Raw genomic sequence first — 18,058 nt, 5'->3', positions numbered from 1 at the left:
AAAGGAGTACATCAAGGGTGTATATTGTCACCCTGCTTATTTAACTTACATGCAGAGTACATCATGAGAAACTCTGGGCTGGATGAAGTACAAGCTGGAATCATGATTGCCAGGAGAAATAATCAGTAACCTCAGATATGTAGATGACACCACCCTTATGACAGAAAGCAAAGAACTAAAGACCCTCTTGATGGAAGTGAAAGAGGAGAGTGAAAAAGTTGGCTTAAAGCTCAACATTCAGAAAACTAAAATCATGGCATCTGGTCCCATTACCTCATGGCAAATAGATAGGGAAACAATGGAAATAGTGACAGACTTTATTTTTGGGGGCTCCAAAATCACTGCAGATGGTGAATGCAGCCATGAAATTAAAAGACACTTACCCCTTGAAAGAAAAGTTATGACCAACCTAGACAGCATATTAAAAAGCAGAGACATTACTTTGCCAATGAAGATCCGTGTAGTCAAAGCTATTGTTTTTCCAGTAGTGCTATATGGATATTAGAGTTGGCGTGTAAATAAAGCTGAGTACTGAAGAAATGATACTTTTGAACTGTGGTGTTGGAGAGGATTTTTGAGAATCCCTTGGACTGCAAGGAGATCCAGTCTGTCCATCCTAAAGGAAATCAGTCCTGAATATTCATTGGAAGGACTGATGCTGAAGCTGAAACACCAATAGTTTTGCCACCTGATGTGAAGAACTGACTTACTTGAAAAGACCCTGATGATAGGAAAGATTGAAGGTGGAAAAGGGAACAACAGAGGATGAGATGGCTGGATGGCATCACAGACTTGACGGACATGAGTTTGAGTAAGCTTCTGGAGTTGGTCATGGAGAGGGAGGCCTGGCATGCTGTAGTCCTTGGGGCTGCAAATAGTTGGACATGAGTGGGAGACTAAACAGAACTAAACTGAACTCATACATTATAATATTTTTGTTCTAAAGTTATTTACATTTGATTATTTTATAGTTTCTTTTTCTCTGCCTATAACTTTAAACCTTTCCATTCAGGTGTGTTTATTTTTATCCCAAAGAACATAATTATAATAGCTGCTTAAAGTGCTTGTAAGATATTTCAACATTTATGTTATCCTGGAATTGATACCTGTTGAATTTGTTTCAGCATTCAGTGCGGTTAGATTCAGACTCCCAAGTTCTTTCTCACCCTCTCTGGATGATGGTTCCTATGTTAAATATGTTTTCAGAGTGTTTAGGTCAGCACGTTAGCATGTGCCACACAGTGCCTTTGCTAACTCAGTGGTTTAGTCTGAGGCTTGAACAGTTCAGTTTTCAAAGCCTTTGTTAGACTTCTCTGATTCTTTTCCACATATGTGCAGTTTGTTTTTGAGAACAGGATTTGTGTCTGTTCATACACAGTATTATGGAATCTCCTTTTCCCATTCTATCACCTCTGTGATTTCTTCTATGGATTCACCAATTGGCAAGGACCTTTTATTCTTGTTCCTCTGACCAGAAATTTGAGTTTATCTTAGTCTTAGCCTTTCATGCTGTTACGTAGCTTTGCACTGTTGGGGTGAAATGCAGGAGAGAGTGAAGAAAAACAAGTATTACCCCCTATATTATTTTTATAGGAACCTCTTTTTCTGATTCCTCCAATCAGAGACAGAGGTTTTCTCATGAATGAGGCTTGCCTTGGAGCGAGAATGATAATCAAAAAAGAAAAACAAAAGTGGGGAAATAAAGTTGAAGTTTTCTTTACGCTCACCAGCTGAAAAGTATGTCTTTCTCTAGTGCTCTCGAACTTTTCTTCATGTAGTTCCATGACTCAGTCTATCCTTGGGTCAAAATCAAGAGATAAAGGTAGAAAATAAACCTAAGAAACTCACTAGAGTACTAGTTATTATTCAAATTTTTATTTCCCCCTCTAATCTGCTTGTTCTTATTTAGTTTTTAAAGGCCTCAGGTAGTTGCTTTTTATGTTTTGTCCAGAGTTTTTAGTTAATAATCAGAGGGGAGATAGTCTTATTCTATCTTGGCTGTCATCAGAAGCTCTATTTAGTTTAGTTTTCTTTCTTGTTAATTAAAAAATAAATTGAGGACTCATAAATAGACAATGGTAAAATTTAATTTTTAGGCCATCTTGCTGTTGCTTAATTTTCAAATATCTTATTTAGGAGACCAGTGGTTGACAGAGTTTTTCTGTAACGGGCCAAATAGTAAATATTTTAGGCTTTGCAGGCATAGGTTCTCAGTGAACTGTTCAATACTTCTGTTGAAGTGAGAAAGCAGCCATAGGTAATATGGAAACAAATGGATGTCTGTGTGTTCCAGTAAACTGTTATTTATAAAAACAGTGGGCCAGTTTGGACCATGGACTACAGCTTGCAGACTGTTAATCTAAATTCTCCATGCTTACTCCTTTCTGAGGTATTGCTTGAAGAGTATTATTACCCACTGAGCTTTGTATGTTGAAATAATTTTGTTTCCTTGGCCATTTGTATTTTTCTGCTATACTTTATTATTTCTTCTGTAGAGTAATTCAAAATTTAATTGAACTTATTGAAAGGAAAGGAATTCACAACAGTGTAATTATATGATACCTTTCCCATCCTTATTTACTTAGACTATATCCTCACAATAAATTTCCTCTGAGTAATTTTTCCTGTCTTATAAATATTTGATTTGGGACAGTCCTAATGAAAGTATACAGGTCATATGTTTAGTATATATTCATTAATCATAACAAAGCTCTAAACAATATGAAATGAAATACACAGCTTTGAAAATCAAGAATTCTTAAAGATAACCCAGAAATCATATTAATAATGTTCCTTTTCTAAGTACTTTCTATGTGTTCTTTGTCCTTTTGTGTTTCCTTAAGTGTGGGTCTTGTTAAATTGTGAGGGGCAGCCTAGGGTTGTATTTTTTTCTTAGTTACTACTCTTGTTCCAGTACTCTTGAACTTCAGTTTTGAAAAATATTTTTCAGGTGAATGGTCTTAAAATGGTTGATGACCCAATGGAAGAGGGAGAAGCAGATTCTTGCCAAGTAAGTACTCACATTATTGAGCTACATTTTTCAAATATAAGGGCAAAGAATAGTATGAAAGGAGAAAATCTTATGTCAATTAAAGAAATGTATTTAGGTGAGTTAATAAGCAAATCCAGTTCTTACTAAAATAGCAGTAATTCAAAGCATAGGACAGATTTTCTTGGTAGAAATTCTTATTCATAAATTTTTTTAACAACTTTATTGGAGCATAGTTTACATGCCATGAAATTTACCCTTTTGAAGTTTAATGGATGAAATATTTATTGCCAATATATGAGTAACTGGATTAAAATTCAGAGTCCTCTGAATTAAATAAGACTGTCTTTAACTATAGGGTAGAAAGGAGATCTAACATGAAAATATTTAACTAAAAGGATAACCTGAGTTCATTTGAAATCTATTACCTGGTTTTCAAAAAGAATTGCATGTAAATTATTTCAGAAATTTCTAACTATTTAAAAAGACTGCTTAACTATTTAATATTAGACCATTCTATGCAAGGAGTATAATCCTAGTCTCTCATTTTATAAGATCTCATTACATAGAAGAGTGTTCTTAAGATTTTATAGTAAAGTTTCAGAATATAAAATCAGCACACAGAAATCCCTTGCATTCCTATACACTAATAATGAGAAAATAGAAAGAGAAATTAAGGAAACAATTCCATTTACCATTGCAAGAAAAAGAATAAAATACTTAGGAATATATCTACCTAAAGAAACTAAAGACCTATATATAGAAAACTATAAAATACTGGTGAAAGAAATCAAAGAGGACACAAATAGATGGAGAAATATACCATGTTCATGGATTGGAAGAATCAATATAGTGAAAATGAGTATACTACCCAAAGCAATCTATAGATTCAGTGCAATCCCTATCAAGCTACCAACGGTATTTTTCACAGAGCTAGAACAAATAATTTCACAATTTTTATGGAAATACAAAAAAACCTCAAATAGCCAAAGCTATCTTGAGAAAGAAGAATGGACCTGGAGGAATCAACCTACCTGACTTCAGGCTCTACTACAAAGCCACAGTCATCAAGACAGTATGGTACTGGCACAAAGACAGAAATATAGATCAATGGAACAAAATAGAAAGCCCGGAGAAAAACCCACACACCTATGGACACCTTATCTTTGACAAAGGAGGCAAGAATACACAATGGATTAAAGACAATCTCTTTAACAAGTGGTGCTGGGAAAACTGGTCAACCACTTGTAAAAGAATGAAACTAGAACACTTTCTGACATCATACACAAAAATAAACTCAAAATAGATTAAAGATCTAAATGTAAGACCAGAAACTATAAAACTCCTAGAGGAGAACATAGGCAAAACACTCTCCCACATAAATGACAGCAGGATCCTCTTTGACCCACCTCCCAGAATATTGGAAATAAAAGCAAAAATAAACAAATGGGACCTAATTAAACTTAAAAGCTTCTGCACAACAAAGGAAACTATAAGTGAGGTGAATGGGAGAAAATAATAGCAAATGAAGCAACTGACAAACAACTAATCTCAAAAATATACAAGCAACTCCTGCAGCTCAATTCCAGAAAAAAAAGCGACCCAATCAAAAAATGGGCCAAAGAACTAAATAGACATTTCTCCAAAGAAGACATACAGATGGCTAACAAACACATGAAAAAGATGCTCAACATCACTCATTATCAGAGAAATGCAAATCAAAACCACAATGAGGTACCATTGCACGCCAGTCAGAATGGGTGCGATCTAAAAGTCTACAAGCAATAAATGCTGGAGAGGGTGTGGAGAAAAGGGAACCCTCTTACACTGTTGGTGGGAATGCAAACTAGTACAGCCACTATGGAGAACAGTGTGGAGATTCCTTAAAAAACTGGAAATAGAACTGCCATATGACCCAGCAATCCCATTGCTGGACATACACACCGAGGAAACCAGAATTGAGAGACACGTGTATTCCAATGTTCATCAAAGCACTGTTTATAATAGCCAAGACATGGAAGCAACCTAGATGTCCATCAGCAGATGAATGGATAAGAAAGCAATGGTACATATACACAATGGAGTATTACTCAGCCATTAAAAATAATTCATTTGAATCAGTTCTAATGATGTGGATGAAACTGGAGCCTATTATACAGAGTGAAGTAAGCCAAAAAGAAAAACACCAATACAGTATACTAATGCATATATATGGAATTTAGAAAGATGGTAATCATAACCCTGTATATGAGATAGCAAAAGGGACACAGATGTATAGAACAGTCTTTTGGACTCTGTGGGAGAGGGAAAGGGTGGGATGATTTGGGAGAATGGCATTGAAACATGTATAATATCATACATGAAACAAATCACCAGTCCAGGTTTGATGCATGTTATTGGGTGCTTGGGGCTGGTGCACTGGGACGACCCAGAGGGATGGTACAGGGAGGGAAGAGGGTGGGGAGTTCAGGATGGGGAACACGTGTATACCTGTGGTGGATTCATGTTGATGTATGGCAAAACCAATACAATATTGTAAAGTAATTAGCCTCCAATGAAAATAAAGAAATTTATATTAAAAAAATTTAAAAATCAGCTGAAACTTAAAAAAAAAAAGATTTTAGGGAGTGTCTGACTTAAGTAGGGTCTCTGGTGGCTCAGACAGTAAAGATTTTGCCTGCAGTGCAGGAGGCCCGGGTTCAGTCCCTGGGTCAGGAAGATCCCCTGGAGAAGGGAATGGCTACCCACTCCAGTATTCTTGCCTGGAGAATCCCAGGGACAGAGGAGCCTAGAGGGCTACAGTCCATGGAGTCACATAGAGTTGGACATGACTGAGCAACTAACACTTCCATTTGTACTTTTTGACTAAAGTAGACATCCTCATGGATGTTGATATTTTGATTATCATTTCTGTGATATGTGTCATAGAATTGTAGTTCTTTTAAACCTGGAAGGAGACTCAGACATTGTATTCTATAATACCTTCATTGTATAGATAAGTCTACTGAGACCTGTAGAAGTTACTGTGATTTATACTAGGCCATAAGACTAACAGGTAGCAGAATCAAGACTTAATGACCCAGTGTGCCTCATATTAGGTCAGTTGTGCATTGTGCAGATGCAAAGACGTGGAAAATAAGGAAAACACTGTTCTTTTCTTTTTTAGTTTTGTATAAAATCATCTTTCATGTCTTTTATACCCCTGAAATTGGTTAAAGTGAATTTTTCTCAGAAACCAGCAGAGAGATTTAAGTTGGGTTTGTCCAACACTCTCTTTTGAAATGGTCTATGCAAAAATCAGCTTTCTCTGCAGATACTAATGATGTAACAATTATATCAGTTCTGTTTAACAAGGTGGGAGGTAAAATGTTGTCATTTTAGCTTTTGTAATTTACATAATAACTTATGTTAATTTTTAGTATAATTAAATGTAAACTTATACCAAAACCATATCGAGCTGTATCTACAGATCATATGGGCTAAGGCATAGTAATATTCATGTTGGAAATTTATAAAAGAGTGTAAGTAAATACAAAGGTAATGGGGAAGGGTATATTTTAGTATTAATAAATTAGCGGGAAAATACCATGCCACACCACAGGAGGAAGAAAAGATGTTTGTATGTGTGTATATGTATGTATGCATGTGTACATGTGTAGCCAATGTAAACACATAGACACATACACAGGGTTATAGTTAAATACTAATTTTAACTAAAGCTGGTGGTACAAATGAACTTACTTATAAAACAGAAATAGAGTCACAGATATAGAAAACAAACTTATGGTTACCAAAGGGGAAAGAATGGGAAGGGATAAATTGGGAGATTTATAGATAACTAATAAGAACCAACTAGAGTGTGCATTGGTGGTATAGTGGTGAGCATAGCTGCCTTCCAAGAACCTACTAGAAAACTACTCAGTACTCTGTAATGACCTATGTGGGAACAGAATCTAAAAAAGAGTGGGTATATGTACATGTATAGCTGATTCACTTTGCTGTAGAGCAGAAACTAACACAACATTGTAAGTCAACTGTACTCTAATAAAATTGTTTTTAAAACATGAGGCAAGACCTATAGTTTTAATGGAAAGACAGTAAAAATATAGTGTTGGATTCTAATGGCATTTATATTAGGCAATCAACTTCAGTGGCCAGAAAGGGGAATCTAAAATTTTGGTAAATAAAGCACCTAGAATCACTTTCAAGGATTTGATTTAATTTGTGGCCTAAGTTTTCTGGATTTAAAACATTATGTATTTTTTGCTGTGTGATAGTTTAGACATTTGTTTTGTGACAATTAAATGATATGGGTGATAAGAAACACTAACAATATAAATTATTCATCCATCTTTTTAATGTTTTCATATATAGGATTGTTTTAGTGGGGGGTTTGTGGTCACGTATTCCAATGTGATTCTGGCAGCTGTGTCTTTTTCTGATTGGCTTTAAAAAAATGATGGTGGGTTATAGAGACTGCTCTATGATGTACAGATTCTTTAAACAGTATTTTTCAAATTTGAGCTTTATATATTATTGCCTATGTGGCCCGATGCTGTTTTGTGTTTGGTTAATTTAGATAGCCAGTCTGCTACATCTCATTTATTGTAGCTGTAGACTTTCATGGTCATAGATTTCTTCAATTAAAACAAGCAAAATTAAATAAAATGCTTCCCACACTCTGTATATCTAGCATACGATTAGCAAAGCTGAATTATAGTTAATGTAGTTTTAATAAATCTAGATTTTTTATGAAGAATTGTTCCATTTCTCAAGACAGCCTTTACATTTGGTAAGTATTCAGTAATAGGTCACTAGTAAAAGATATCTGATATTTCACCACCTAAGTCCTATACTTCTCTGAACACTGTCCAGGTTAGAAAAAATATGTTAGGATTCTTCTTTAGTAGATGACTGACATGACTTAATTTTTTATGTTGTCAAAATAAGCATGATCATATTTGGTAGCTTTTGAACCGTTTATATTCACTTTTTAAAGAAATTATTTATTTTATTTGGAGGATAATTACTTTACAATATTGTGATGGCTTTTGCCATACATCAACATGAATTGGCCATAGGTATACATGTGTCACCCTATCCTCCCACATCCCTCCCACTTTATCCCTCTAGGTTGTCCCAGAGCACTGGCTTTGGGTACCTTGCTTCAAATATCGAACTCACACTGGTCATCTATTTTACATATGGTAATGTATATGTTTCAATGCTATTCTCTCAAATCATCCCACCCTCTCCTTTTTGCACAGAGTCCAAAAGTCTGTTCTTTACACCTGTGTCTCCTTTGCTGCCCTGTTCATAGGATCATCAGTAGCATCCTTCTAGATTCTATATATATGCATTAATATACAGTATTTGTCTTTCTCTTTCTGACTTATTTCACTCTGTATAATAGGCTCTATGTTCATCCACCTAATTAGAACTGACTTAAGTGTATTCTTTTGTATACCTGAGTAATATTCCATTGTGTATATGTACAACTTCCTTATCCACTCATTGGCCGATGGACATCTTGGTGGCTTCCATGTCCTAGCTATTATAAATAGTGCTGCAATGAATACTGGAGTACATGTGTCTCTTTTGGTGATGGTTTCCTTGGAGTATATGCCCACCAGTGGGATTGCTGGGCTGTATGGCAGTTCTATTCCCAGTTTTTTAAGGAATATCGACACTGTTCTCCATAGTGACTGTACCAGTTTGCATTCCTACCAGCAGTTTTAGAGGGTTTCCTTTTCTCCACACCCTCTCCAGCATTTATAGTTTGTAGAACGTTTGATGATGGCCATTCACTGGTGTAAGATGACACCACATTGTAGTTTTTATTTGCATTTCTCTTAAAGTTTGTATGGAATGCTTATTATTCTCTCAAATAAAATACGTATTTTTAATGCTACTAGTATTTTAGGACAGAGGAGGCAATGGCACCCCACTCCGGTACTCTTGCCTGGAAAATTCCATGGACGGAGGAGCATGGTGGGCTGCTGTCTATGGGGTCACACAGAGTTGGACACGACTGAAGAGACTTAGCATAGCATAGAATAGTATTCTAGGAATTTCCAAAGGTGATGATTTGTTGATTTCATTAGCACAAACTCAGCAATATTTTTAGTCTCTGAATCTTTTTTAACTTTTTATTTTATATTAGAGTATAGTAGGTTAACAATGTTTTGATAGTTTTAGCTGTACAGTATAGTGAATCAGTTACACACACACACACACATATATATATATACACACATACATATACATATAGATGTTTCAGTTCAGTTCAGTTGCTCAGTCATGTCTTACTCTTTGTGACCCCATGGACTGCAGGACACCAGGCCCCCCTGTCTATCACCAGTTTGCAGAGTTTACTCACACTCATGTCCATTGAGTCAGGGATGCCATCCAACCATCTCATCTTCTGTCATCCGCTTCTCCTCCCAACTTCAATCTTTCCCAGCATCAGGGTCTTTTCAAATGAGTCAGTTCTTCGCATCAGGTGGCCAAAATATTGGTGTTTCAGCTTCAGCATCAGTCCTTCCAATGAATATTCAGGACTGATTTTCTTTAGGATGGACTGGTTGGATCTCCTTGCAGTCCAAGGGACTCTCAAGAGTCTTCTCCAACACCACAGTTCAAAAGCATCAATTCTTAAGCACTCAATTTTCTTCATAGTCCAATGCTCACATCCATACATGACTACTAGAAAAACCATAGCTTTGACTAGATGGACCTTTGTTGGTAAAGTAATATCTCTGCTTTTTAATATGATGTCTAGTTTGGTTATAACTTTTCTTTCAAGGAGCAAGCGTCTTTTATTTTCATAGCTGCAGTCACCATCTGCAGTGATTTTGGAGCCCCTAGAAATCAAGTCTGTCACTGTTTCCACTGTTCACCCATCTTTTTGCCATGAGGAGATGGACCGGATGCCATGATCTTAGTTTTCTGAATGTTGAGCTTTAAGTCAACTTTTTCACTCTCCTCTTTCACTTTCATCAAGAGGCTCTTTAGTTCTTCTTCGCTTTCTGCCATAGGGTGGTGTCATCTGGATATCTGGGTTTATTGATATTTCTCCCAGCAATCTTGATTCCAGCTTGTGCTTCATCCAGCCCAGCATATCTCACGATGTAGTCTGCATATAAGTTAAATAAGCAGGGTGACAATATACAGCCTTGATATATTCCTTTCTTGATTTGGAACCAGTCTGTTGGTTCCATGTCCAGTTCTAACTGTTGCATACAGATTTCTCAAGAGGCAGGTCAGGTTGTCTGGTATTCCCATCCCTTGAAGAATTTTCCACATTTTGTTGGGATCTGCACAGTGCAAGGCTTTGGCATAGTCAATAAAGCAAAAATAGATGTTTTTCTGGAACTCTCTTGCTTTTTCCATGTTGGCAGTTTCCATGTTGGATGTTGGCAATTTGATCTCTGGTTCCACTGCCTTTTCTAAAACCAGCTTGAACATCTGAAAGTTCACGGTTCATGTACTGTTGAAGCCTGGCTTCGATAATTTTGAGCATTACTTTACTAGCGTGTGAGATCAGTGCAATTAGCAGTAGTTTGAGCATTCTTTGGCATTGCCTTTCTTTGGGATTGGAATGAAAACTGACCTTTTCCAGTCCTGTGGCCACTGCTGAGTTTTCCAAATTTGCTGGCATATTGAGTGCAGCAGTTTCACTGCATCATCTTTTAAGACTTGAAATAGCTCCATCACCTCCACTAGCTTTGTTCATAGTGATGCTTCCTAAGGCCCACTTGACTTCACATTCCAGGATTCTGACTCTAGATGAGTGATCACACCATTGTGATTATCTGGGTCATGAAGATGTTTTTAATATAGTTTTTCTGTGTATCCTTGCCACCTCTTCTTAATATCTTCTGCTTCTGTTAGGTCCATAGCATTTCTGTCCTTTATTGTGCCCATCTTTGCATGAAATATTCCCTTGGGATCTCTGATTTTCTTGAAGAGATCTCGAGTCTTTCCCATTCTGTTGTTTTCTTCTATTGCTTTGCATTGATCACTGGGGAAGGCTTTAATATCTCTCCTGGTATTCTTTGGAACTCTGCATTCAAATGGGTATATCTTTCCTTTTCTCCTTTGCCTTTAGTTTCTATTCTTTTCACAGCTATTTGTATATGTGTATCTATATGTCTATATGTATATCTATATATCTATATACATACACACATATATGTCTATTATTTTCTTATTTAGGTTGTTGCATAATATTGAGAAGAGTTCCCTGTGCTATACAGTAGGTCCTTGTTGGTTATCTACTTTAAATATGATAGTGTGTACATCTCAGTCCCAAAGGCCCAAACTATCCCTTTTCCTCACCCTTTCCCTGGTGACTCAGCTGGTAAAGAACCTGCCTTCCAGTGCAGGATATGTAAGAGACATGGATTCAGTCCCTGTGTTGGGAAGATCTGCTGGAAAACGGAATGGAAACCACTCCATTATTCTTGCCTGGGAAATCCCATGGACAGAGGAGCCTTTCTGTCCAGGTAACCATAAACTCCTTCTCTAAATCTGTGAGTCTGTTTCTGTTTTGTAAATTCATTTGTATCATTTCTTTTTAGATTCTTCTTATAAGCAATATCATATGATATTTCTCTTTCTCTGTTTGACTTTTCACTCAGTATGAAAAGTTCTAGGTCCATCCATGTTGCTTCAAATGGCATTATTTCATTCTTTTATCTATTCCTCTGTTAATGGGTATTTAGGATGCTTCCATGTCTTGGTTATTGTAAATAGTACTGCAATGAACAGTGGGATGCACATATCCTTTTGGGTCATGTTTTAGTCTGGATATATGGTCAGCAGTGGGATTTCAGGGTCATATGTTACCTTAATTTTTAGTTTTGGAAGGAACCTCCATACTATTCTCCATAATAGCTATACTAATTTACATTCCCACCAACAGTGTACGAGGATTCCCTTCTCTCCACACCCTTTGCAACATTTACTCTTTGTAGATTTTTTGTTGATAGCCCTTCTGGCTGGTGTGAGTTGGTACTCATTGTGGTTTTGAATTGCATTTCTTTAATAAATGGCAATGTTCAACATCTTTTCATATGCTTCTTGATCATCTGTGTGTCTTCTTTGGAAAAACATCTATTTAAGTATTATGCCCATTTTTTGTTTGGGTTGTTTGTTTCCATGATGCTAAGCTCCATGAGCTGTTCATAAATTTTGGAGACAAATGCAGTGTCAGTCAAATCATTTGCAAATATTTTCTCCCAATCTGTGGGTTGTCTTTTTGTTTTGTTTATGATTTCCTTCACTGTTTAAAAGCTTTTGAATTTAATTAGGCCCCATTTGTTTATTTCTGTTTTTATTTTTATTGCTCTGGGGATGGATTGAAATACATTGCTCAATTTATGTCAGAGAGTGTGCTGCTTATGTTTTCTTCTAAGTGGTTTATGGTGTCCGGTCTCACATTTAGATATTAAATTAAAATTGGAGCTTATTTTTGTGTATGGTATTAAAGGAAGTTCTAATTTCAGTTTTTTCATATAGCTTTCCAGCTTACCCAGCATCATTTGTTGATTAAACTGTATTTCCACCATTTTATAATCTTGACTCCTTCCTTTGTCATAGATTAATTGACTGTAGGTGTGTGGGTTTATCTCTGGAGTTTCAATCTGATTCTGCTGAGCTATATGTCTGTTTTTGTTCTAGTGCCATACTGTGTTGGTGACTATAACTTTATAATATAGTCTGAAGCCAGGGAGCCTGATTAGTCAAGGTCCTCCCACCCCCACCACCCCCCACCATCACTCAGGATTCCTTTGGCTATTCAGGGTCTTTTGTGTCTCCATACAAATTTTATGATTTTTTTTTGTTCTAGTTCTGTGAAAAATGCCATTGGTAATTTCTTAAGGATTGCATTGAATCTGTAGATTGCCTTAGGTAGTATAGTCATTTTCACAGTATTGATTCCTCCAGTCCAAGAACATGGTTTTTCTTTCCATCTGTTTGTGCTATCTTCTGTTTCTTCTATTAGCATCTTATAGTTTTAGAAGTACAGGTCTTTTGTCTCCTTAGGTAGGTTTATTCCTAGGCATTTTATTCTTTTTGTTTCAATGCTAAATGGGATTGTTTCCTTAATTTCTCTTTCTGACCTTTTATTGTTAATGTATAGAAATGCCACATTCTGTTGTAAATTGCAACTTTACCAATTTCATTGATGAGTTCTAACAGTTTTCTCATAGTGTCTTTAGGCTTTTCTATGTATAGTATCATGTCATCTGCACATAGTGACTGTTTTACTTCTTTTCCAATTTGGATTCCTTTTCTTTCTTTCTCTTCTCTGATTGCATTACCTACTACTTCCAAAATTATGTTGAGTAAAAGTGCTGAGAGTGGACATCCTTGTGTTGTTTTGATCTTAGAGAAAATAACTTTCAGCTTTTCATCATTGAGTATGATGTTAGTTGTAGGTTTAGTTGTATAATGTTAGTTGTAGGTTTGTTGTAGATGGCCTTTATTATGTTGAGATATATTCCCTTTGCCCACTTTCTTGAGAGTTTTGATCATAAGCGGATTTTGAATTTTGTCAAAAGTGTTTATCCTTTTCTTCTAGTTTGTCTAGTTTATCAGCACATATTTATTTGTAGTAGTCTCTTTTTTTTCATTTCTAACTTTATTGATTTGAATCCTCTCCCCTTTTTTCTTGATGATCCCGGTAAAGGATTAACAATTTTGTTTTATCTTTTCAAAGAACCAGCTCTTAGTTTCATTGATCTTTCCTATTGTTTTCATTGTCTCTCTTTCATTTATTTCTATTCTAAACTTATGATTTCTTTCCTTCTACTGACTTGGGTTTTGTTTGTTCTTTCTCTACTTGCTTTAGTTGTAAGGTTAGGTTATTAATTTGAGATTTTTCTTGTTTCTTGAGGTAAGCGTTTATTGGTATAAATTTCCCTCTCAGAACTGCTTTTGTTGCATCTCATAGGTTTTGGATTGTTGTGATTTCATTTTCATTTGTCTCTTGGTGTTTTTTGATTTCCTCTTTGAATTCTTCAGTGATCCATTGGTTATTTAGTAGCGTGTTGTTTAGCCTTCAGGTGTTTGTGATTTTTTACAGGTTTTTTCTTGTAGTTTATTTTTAATCTCATAGTGTTTTGGTCAGAAAATATGCTTGATATGCTTGCAGTTTTCTTAAATTTACCAGGGCTCACTTTGTGGCCCCACAGGTAGTCAGTCTTGGAGAATGTTCCCTGTGTACTTGAGAAGAATGTGTATTCTGCTACTTCTAAATTGAATGTTCTGTAAGTATCAGTTAAGTCTATCTAGTCTTATGTGTCATTTAAGGCCTATGTTTCCTTACTTATTTTCTGTCTGGATCATTTGTCCATTGATAAAAGTGGTGTGTTAAAGTTCCTTACTATCATTGTATTACTGTCAGTTTCTCTCTTTATGGCTGTTAGTATTTGCTGTATACACTGAGGTACTCCTATGTTGAGTGCATATATATTTACAACTCTTATATCTTCTTCTTGGGTTGATCCATTGATCATTATGTAATGTCCTTCTTTGTCTTTTATAATAGTCATTTTAAAGTATATTTTGTCTGCTATGAGTATTGCTGCTGCAGCTTTCTTTTGATTTCCATTTGCATGGACTACCTTCTTCTGTCCCCTCACTTTCAGTCTGTACGTGTCCCTAGATCTGAGGTAGGTCTGTCTCATGTAGACAGCATATATACAGGTCTCATTTTTGTATTGATTCAGCTGGTCTCTGTCTTTTGGCTGGAGCACTTAATCCATTTACCTTTAAGGTAATTACTGGTATGTATCTTCTTGCTGTCATTTTCTTAATTGTTTTGGGTTTGTTTTTGTAGGTCTTTTTCTTCTCCTGTTTTATTCTTTTCTCTTTTTGTTTGATGGTCATTTTTGTGTTATGCTTGGGTTGCCTTTTCTTTTATATATGTGCATCTATTGTAGTTTTTGGGTTTGCTGCTCCCATGAGGTTTTGATATAGCAGTCTATATGTGTACAAAGTTTTTTAAGTTGCTGGTCTCTTCCCCACCTAGAGGAGTTCCTTTAGTATTTGTTGCAAAGCTGGTCTGGTAGTACTGAATTCTCTTAGCTTTTGCTCTTTGAAAAGTTTTTGACTTCTCCATCAAATCTGAATGATAGCCTTGCTGAACACAGTATTCGTGGTTGTAGATTCTTCCCTTTTATCACTTTAAATATATCTTGCCACTCCTTTCTGGTCTGCAGAGTTTCTGCTGAGAAATCAGCTCATAACCTTATCGGTGTTCCTGTGTATGTTATTTTTTGTTTTTCCCATGTTGCTTTTAATATTTTTTCTTTGTCTTTAATTTTTGTCAATTTTATTATTGTGTATCTTGGCATGTTCCTCTTTGGATTTATCCTGCTTAGGACTCTGCACTTCTTGGACTTAGGTGATTGTTTCTTTCTCATGTTAGGGATGTTTTCAGCTATTATCTCTTCAGACATTTTCTCAGGTCCTTCTCTCTCCCTTCTCCTTGGACCCTCCTAATGTGAATGTTGGTGTGTGTACTGTTGTCCTAGAGGTGTCTTGCTGCTGCTACTGCTAAGTCACTTCAGTCGTGTCCAACTCTGTGTGACCCCATAGACGTCAACCCACCAGGCTCTCCTACCCCTGGGATTCTCCAGGCAAGAACACTGGAGTGGGTTGCCATTTCCTTCTCCAATGCATGAAAGTGAAAAAGTGAAAGTGAAGTCGCTCAGTTGTGTCCAACTCTTAGCGACCCCATGGACTGCAGCCTGCCAGGCTCCTCCATCCATGGGATTTTCCAGGCAAGAGTACTGGGGTGGTATGCCATTGCCTTCTCCGAGAGGTGTCTTAGACTGTCTTAATTTATTTTCATTCTTTTTTCTTTATTCTGTTTCATGACAATAATTTCTACCATTCTGTCTTCCAGGTTACTTATCTTCTGACTCAGTTATTCTGTTATTGATTCCATCTAAAGTATTTTTCATTTCAGTTATTGTGTTGTTCATCTCTGTTTGTTTGTTCTTTAGTTCTTCTGGGTCTTTGAGCATTTTTTACATCTTCCCAGTCCTTGCCTTCTTTCTTTGAGATCCAGGATCATCTTCCCTATCATTTTTCTGAATTCTTTTTCCAGAATGTTGCCTGTCTTCACTTCGCTTGGTTGATTACTGGGGTTTTATATTGTTCTTTCATCTGGGACATAATCTTTTGCCGTTTCATTTTGTTTAACTCACTTCAGTTGTGGTTTTTGCTCCACAGAGTTCAAGATTGTAGTTCTTCTGCTTCTGGTGTCTGTTTCCTCATAGATGAGGCTATATAAAAGGCTTGTGGAATCTTCCTAATGGGAGGGTCTGGTGGTGGGTACAGTTGGGTTTTGTTTCCCTATTGGGTAAGGCTGTACTCAGTAGAACCTTAATCTGCTTGTATGCTGATGACTGGAGCTTTGTTCCCTTCACGTTGGTTGTTTGGCCTGACACTGCCCAGCACTGGAGCCTACAAGTTGTTTGATGGAGCTAATGGTGCCCTTCAGGAGGGCTCATGCCAGTGAATCTTTCCCAGAACTGTTGCTATTAGCATCTTTGTCCTTGCAGTGAGACACAGCCACCCCTCACCTCTGCAGGAGACCCTCTAATACTAGCAGATCAGTTTGACCTGGTCCCTTATGGGGTTATTACCTTTTGTACACATAAGACTTTGTGTGTGCCCTCTAAGAGTGGAATTTCTGTTTTCCCCTGTCCTGCTGAATTCCTGTAGTCAAATCCCAGTGGCCTTCAAAGTCAGATGCTGGAGATTCCTCTTCTCATTGTTGAACCCAGGTTGGGAAGCCTGACAGAGGGCTGGGAACCTTTACTCTAGTGGGAGAACTTCTGTGGTGTAATTGTTTTCCAGTTTGTGGGTCACGCATTTGGTGGGTATGGGATTTGATTCTGTTGTGATTGTGTCCCTCCTTCCATTTTGCTGTGGTTTCTCCTTTGTTTTTGGGTATCTTTTTTGGTAGGTTCCAACGTTTTTGTATTGATGGTTGTTCAGCAGTTAGTTGTGATTCCAGTGCTCTCACAGGAAGGGTGAGAGTAATCCTTCTACTCTTCCATCTTGAGCTAATCCCCCCTTTTCAAAAGACTTTAAATTGATTTACATTTTTATTACAGAGATGTAGATGTTACATTTAACTGAAAATATATATTCAAAAGGACAAAACTGATTCCTGATATTTTTAAGCCCTAATTTCTAATTTTAAAAACCATTATTGACATGTTTCTCTTATAAGAATCCTTTAAATACTCTCTCAGAAGTGTGTTTTACTTAAACTTATATGTAGCCATAAGTGGGGAATATGTTAAGTTGAAGTGCCTTTTTCCTATATGGTTTGTTTTTCCTTCTTCTGTTTATCTTTCCATTGAGCTTTGTTGTGCTTCAGTATTTCCCTTTCAAAGTTGATGCTTGCTTCTGCTTTTTATTCATATATTCCCCTCCCACCTTTTTTTTTTTTTTTTAATGGAGCCACTATACTACAAACTCACAAAACTCTTAAAGAAAATTACGGTTCAACTAAATGCTAATGGCCAACTACTGTAAGGTGGAGTAACATGCTGCACCATGAGGTATGCAAAGGTTAATAGTACAAATAAGTTTAATAACTTTAATTGTTATAGATGTTTTGTGGTTTTCAAACTTCTTAGTTGAATCTTATAACCAAGATCTGAAATGGTTTGGGCAGGGTTATTCCCATTTTATGTATGAGGGAACTAAAGAGCCAATTCTAATAAAAAAAGTAGAATAAACTGACCTAGGTGGGAACCAGTTTGCCACACTTGTTTTTCAGTCACCAATACAAATTGATACAATTTTGCAAGGCTAAGTATTCTACAATTACTTTCCAACATGTACATCATCTGATCTGTTTTAGTCCACTCTAGTGGTGTTTTGACATTTACATTTTTGCTGTTATTCTTATTTCAAAGTATGATGATACTTGATTTGGTTTACAGTGATCCTGGATTATTCACTCTGTGACAAGGGTACATCAAGATTCTTTTCCAGATTTCTGCATGTATGTTTTAACAGATCTGTAGTTTAAGT

The 18,058-nt window shown here is 36.4% G+C and overlaps 1 protein-coding gene across 42 annotated transcripts in view; it reads left to right on the top strand.

The window, feature by feature from the left end:
- RPS6KA6 (ribosomal protein S6 kinase A6) overlaps positions 1-18,058 on the top strand; it is a 194,351-nt gene that overhangs the window by 41,431 nt on the left and 134,862 nt on the right. For 36 of the 42 annotated variants that reach the window (XR_015158377.1, XR_015158376.1, XR_015158375.1 and 33 more), the window contains one exon: positions 2,951-3,010. The exons of the other annotated variants lie outside the window; for them this stretch is intronic. Coding sequence is in view for 28 of the 36 variants with exons in the window: in XM_086386201.1 (XP_086242327.1) it covers positions 2,951-3,010 (60 nt within the window). In the remaining 8 variants the exon portion in view is untranslated. Of the gene's footprint in view, positions 1-2,950; positions 3,011-18,058 lie in introns of those variants that run through there. 42 annotated transcript variants of the gene reach the window in all.

This window comes from Bos grunniens, chromosome X (genome assembly GCF_055505025.1).
Source record: "Bos grunniens cultivar Pamir isolate PY7600 chromosome X, Bosgru_T2T1.0, whole genome shotgun sequence".
Classification (NCBI taxonomy): Eukaryota; Metazoa; Chordata; class Mammalia; order Artiodactyla; family Bovidae; genus Bos; species Bos grunniens.
The sequence above is the reverse complement of the archived record's forward strand: the minus strand, read 5'-3'. Positions and strand labels throughout refer to the sequence as shown.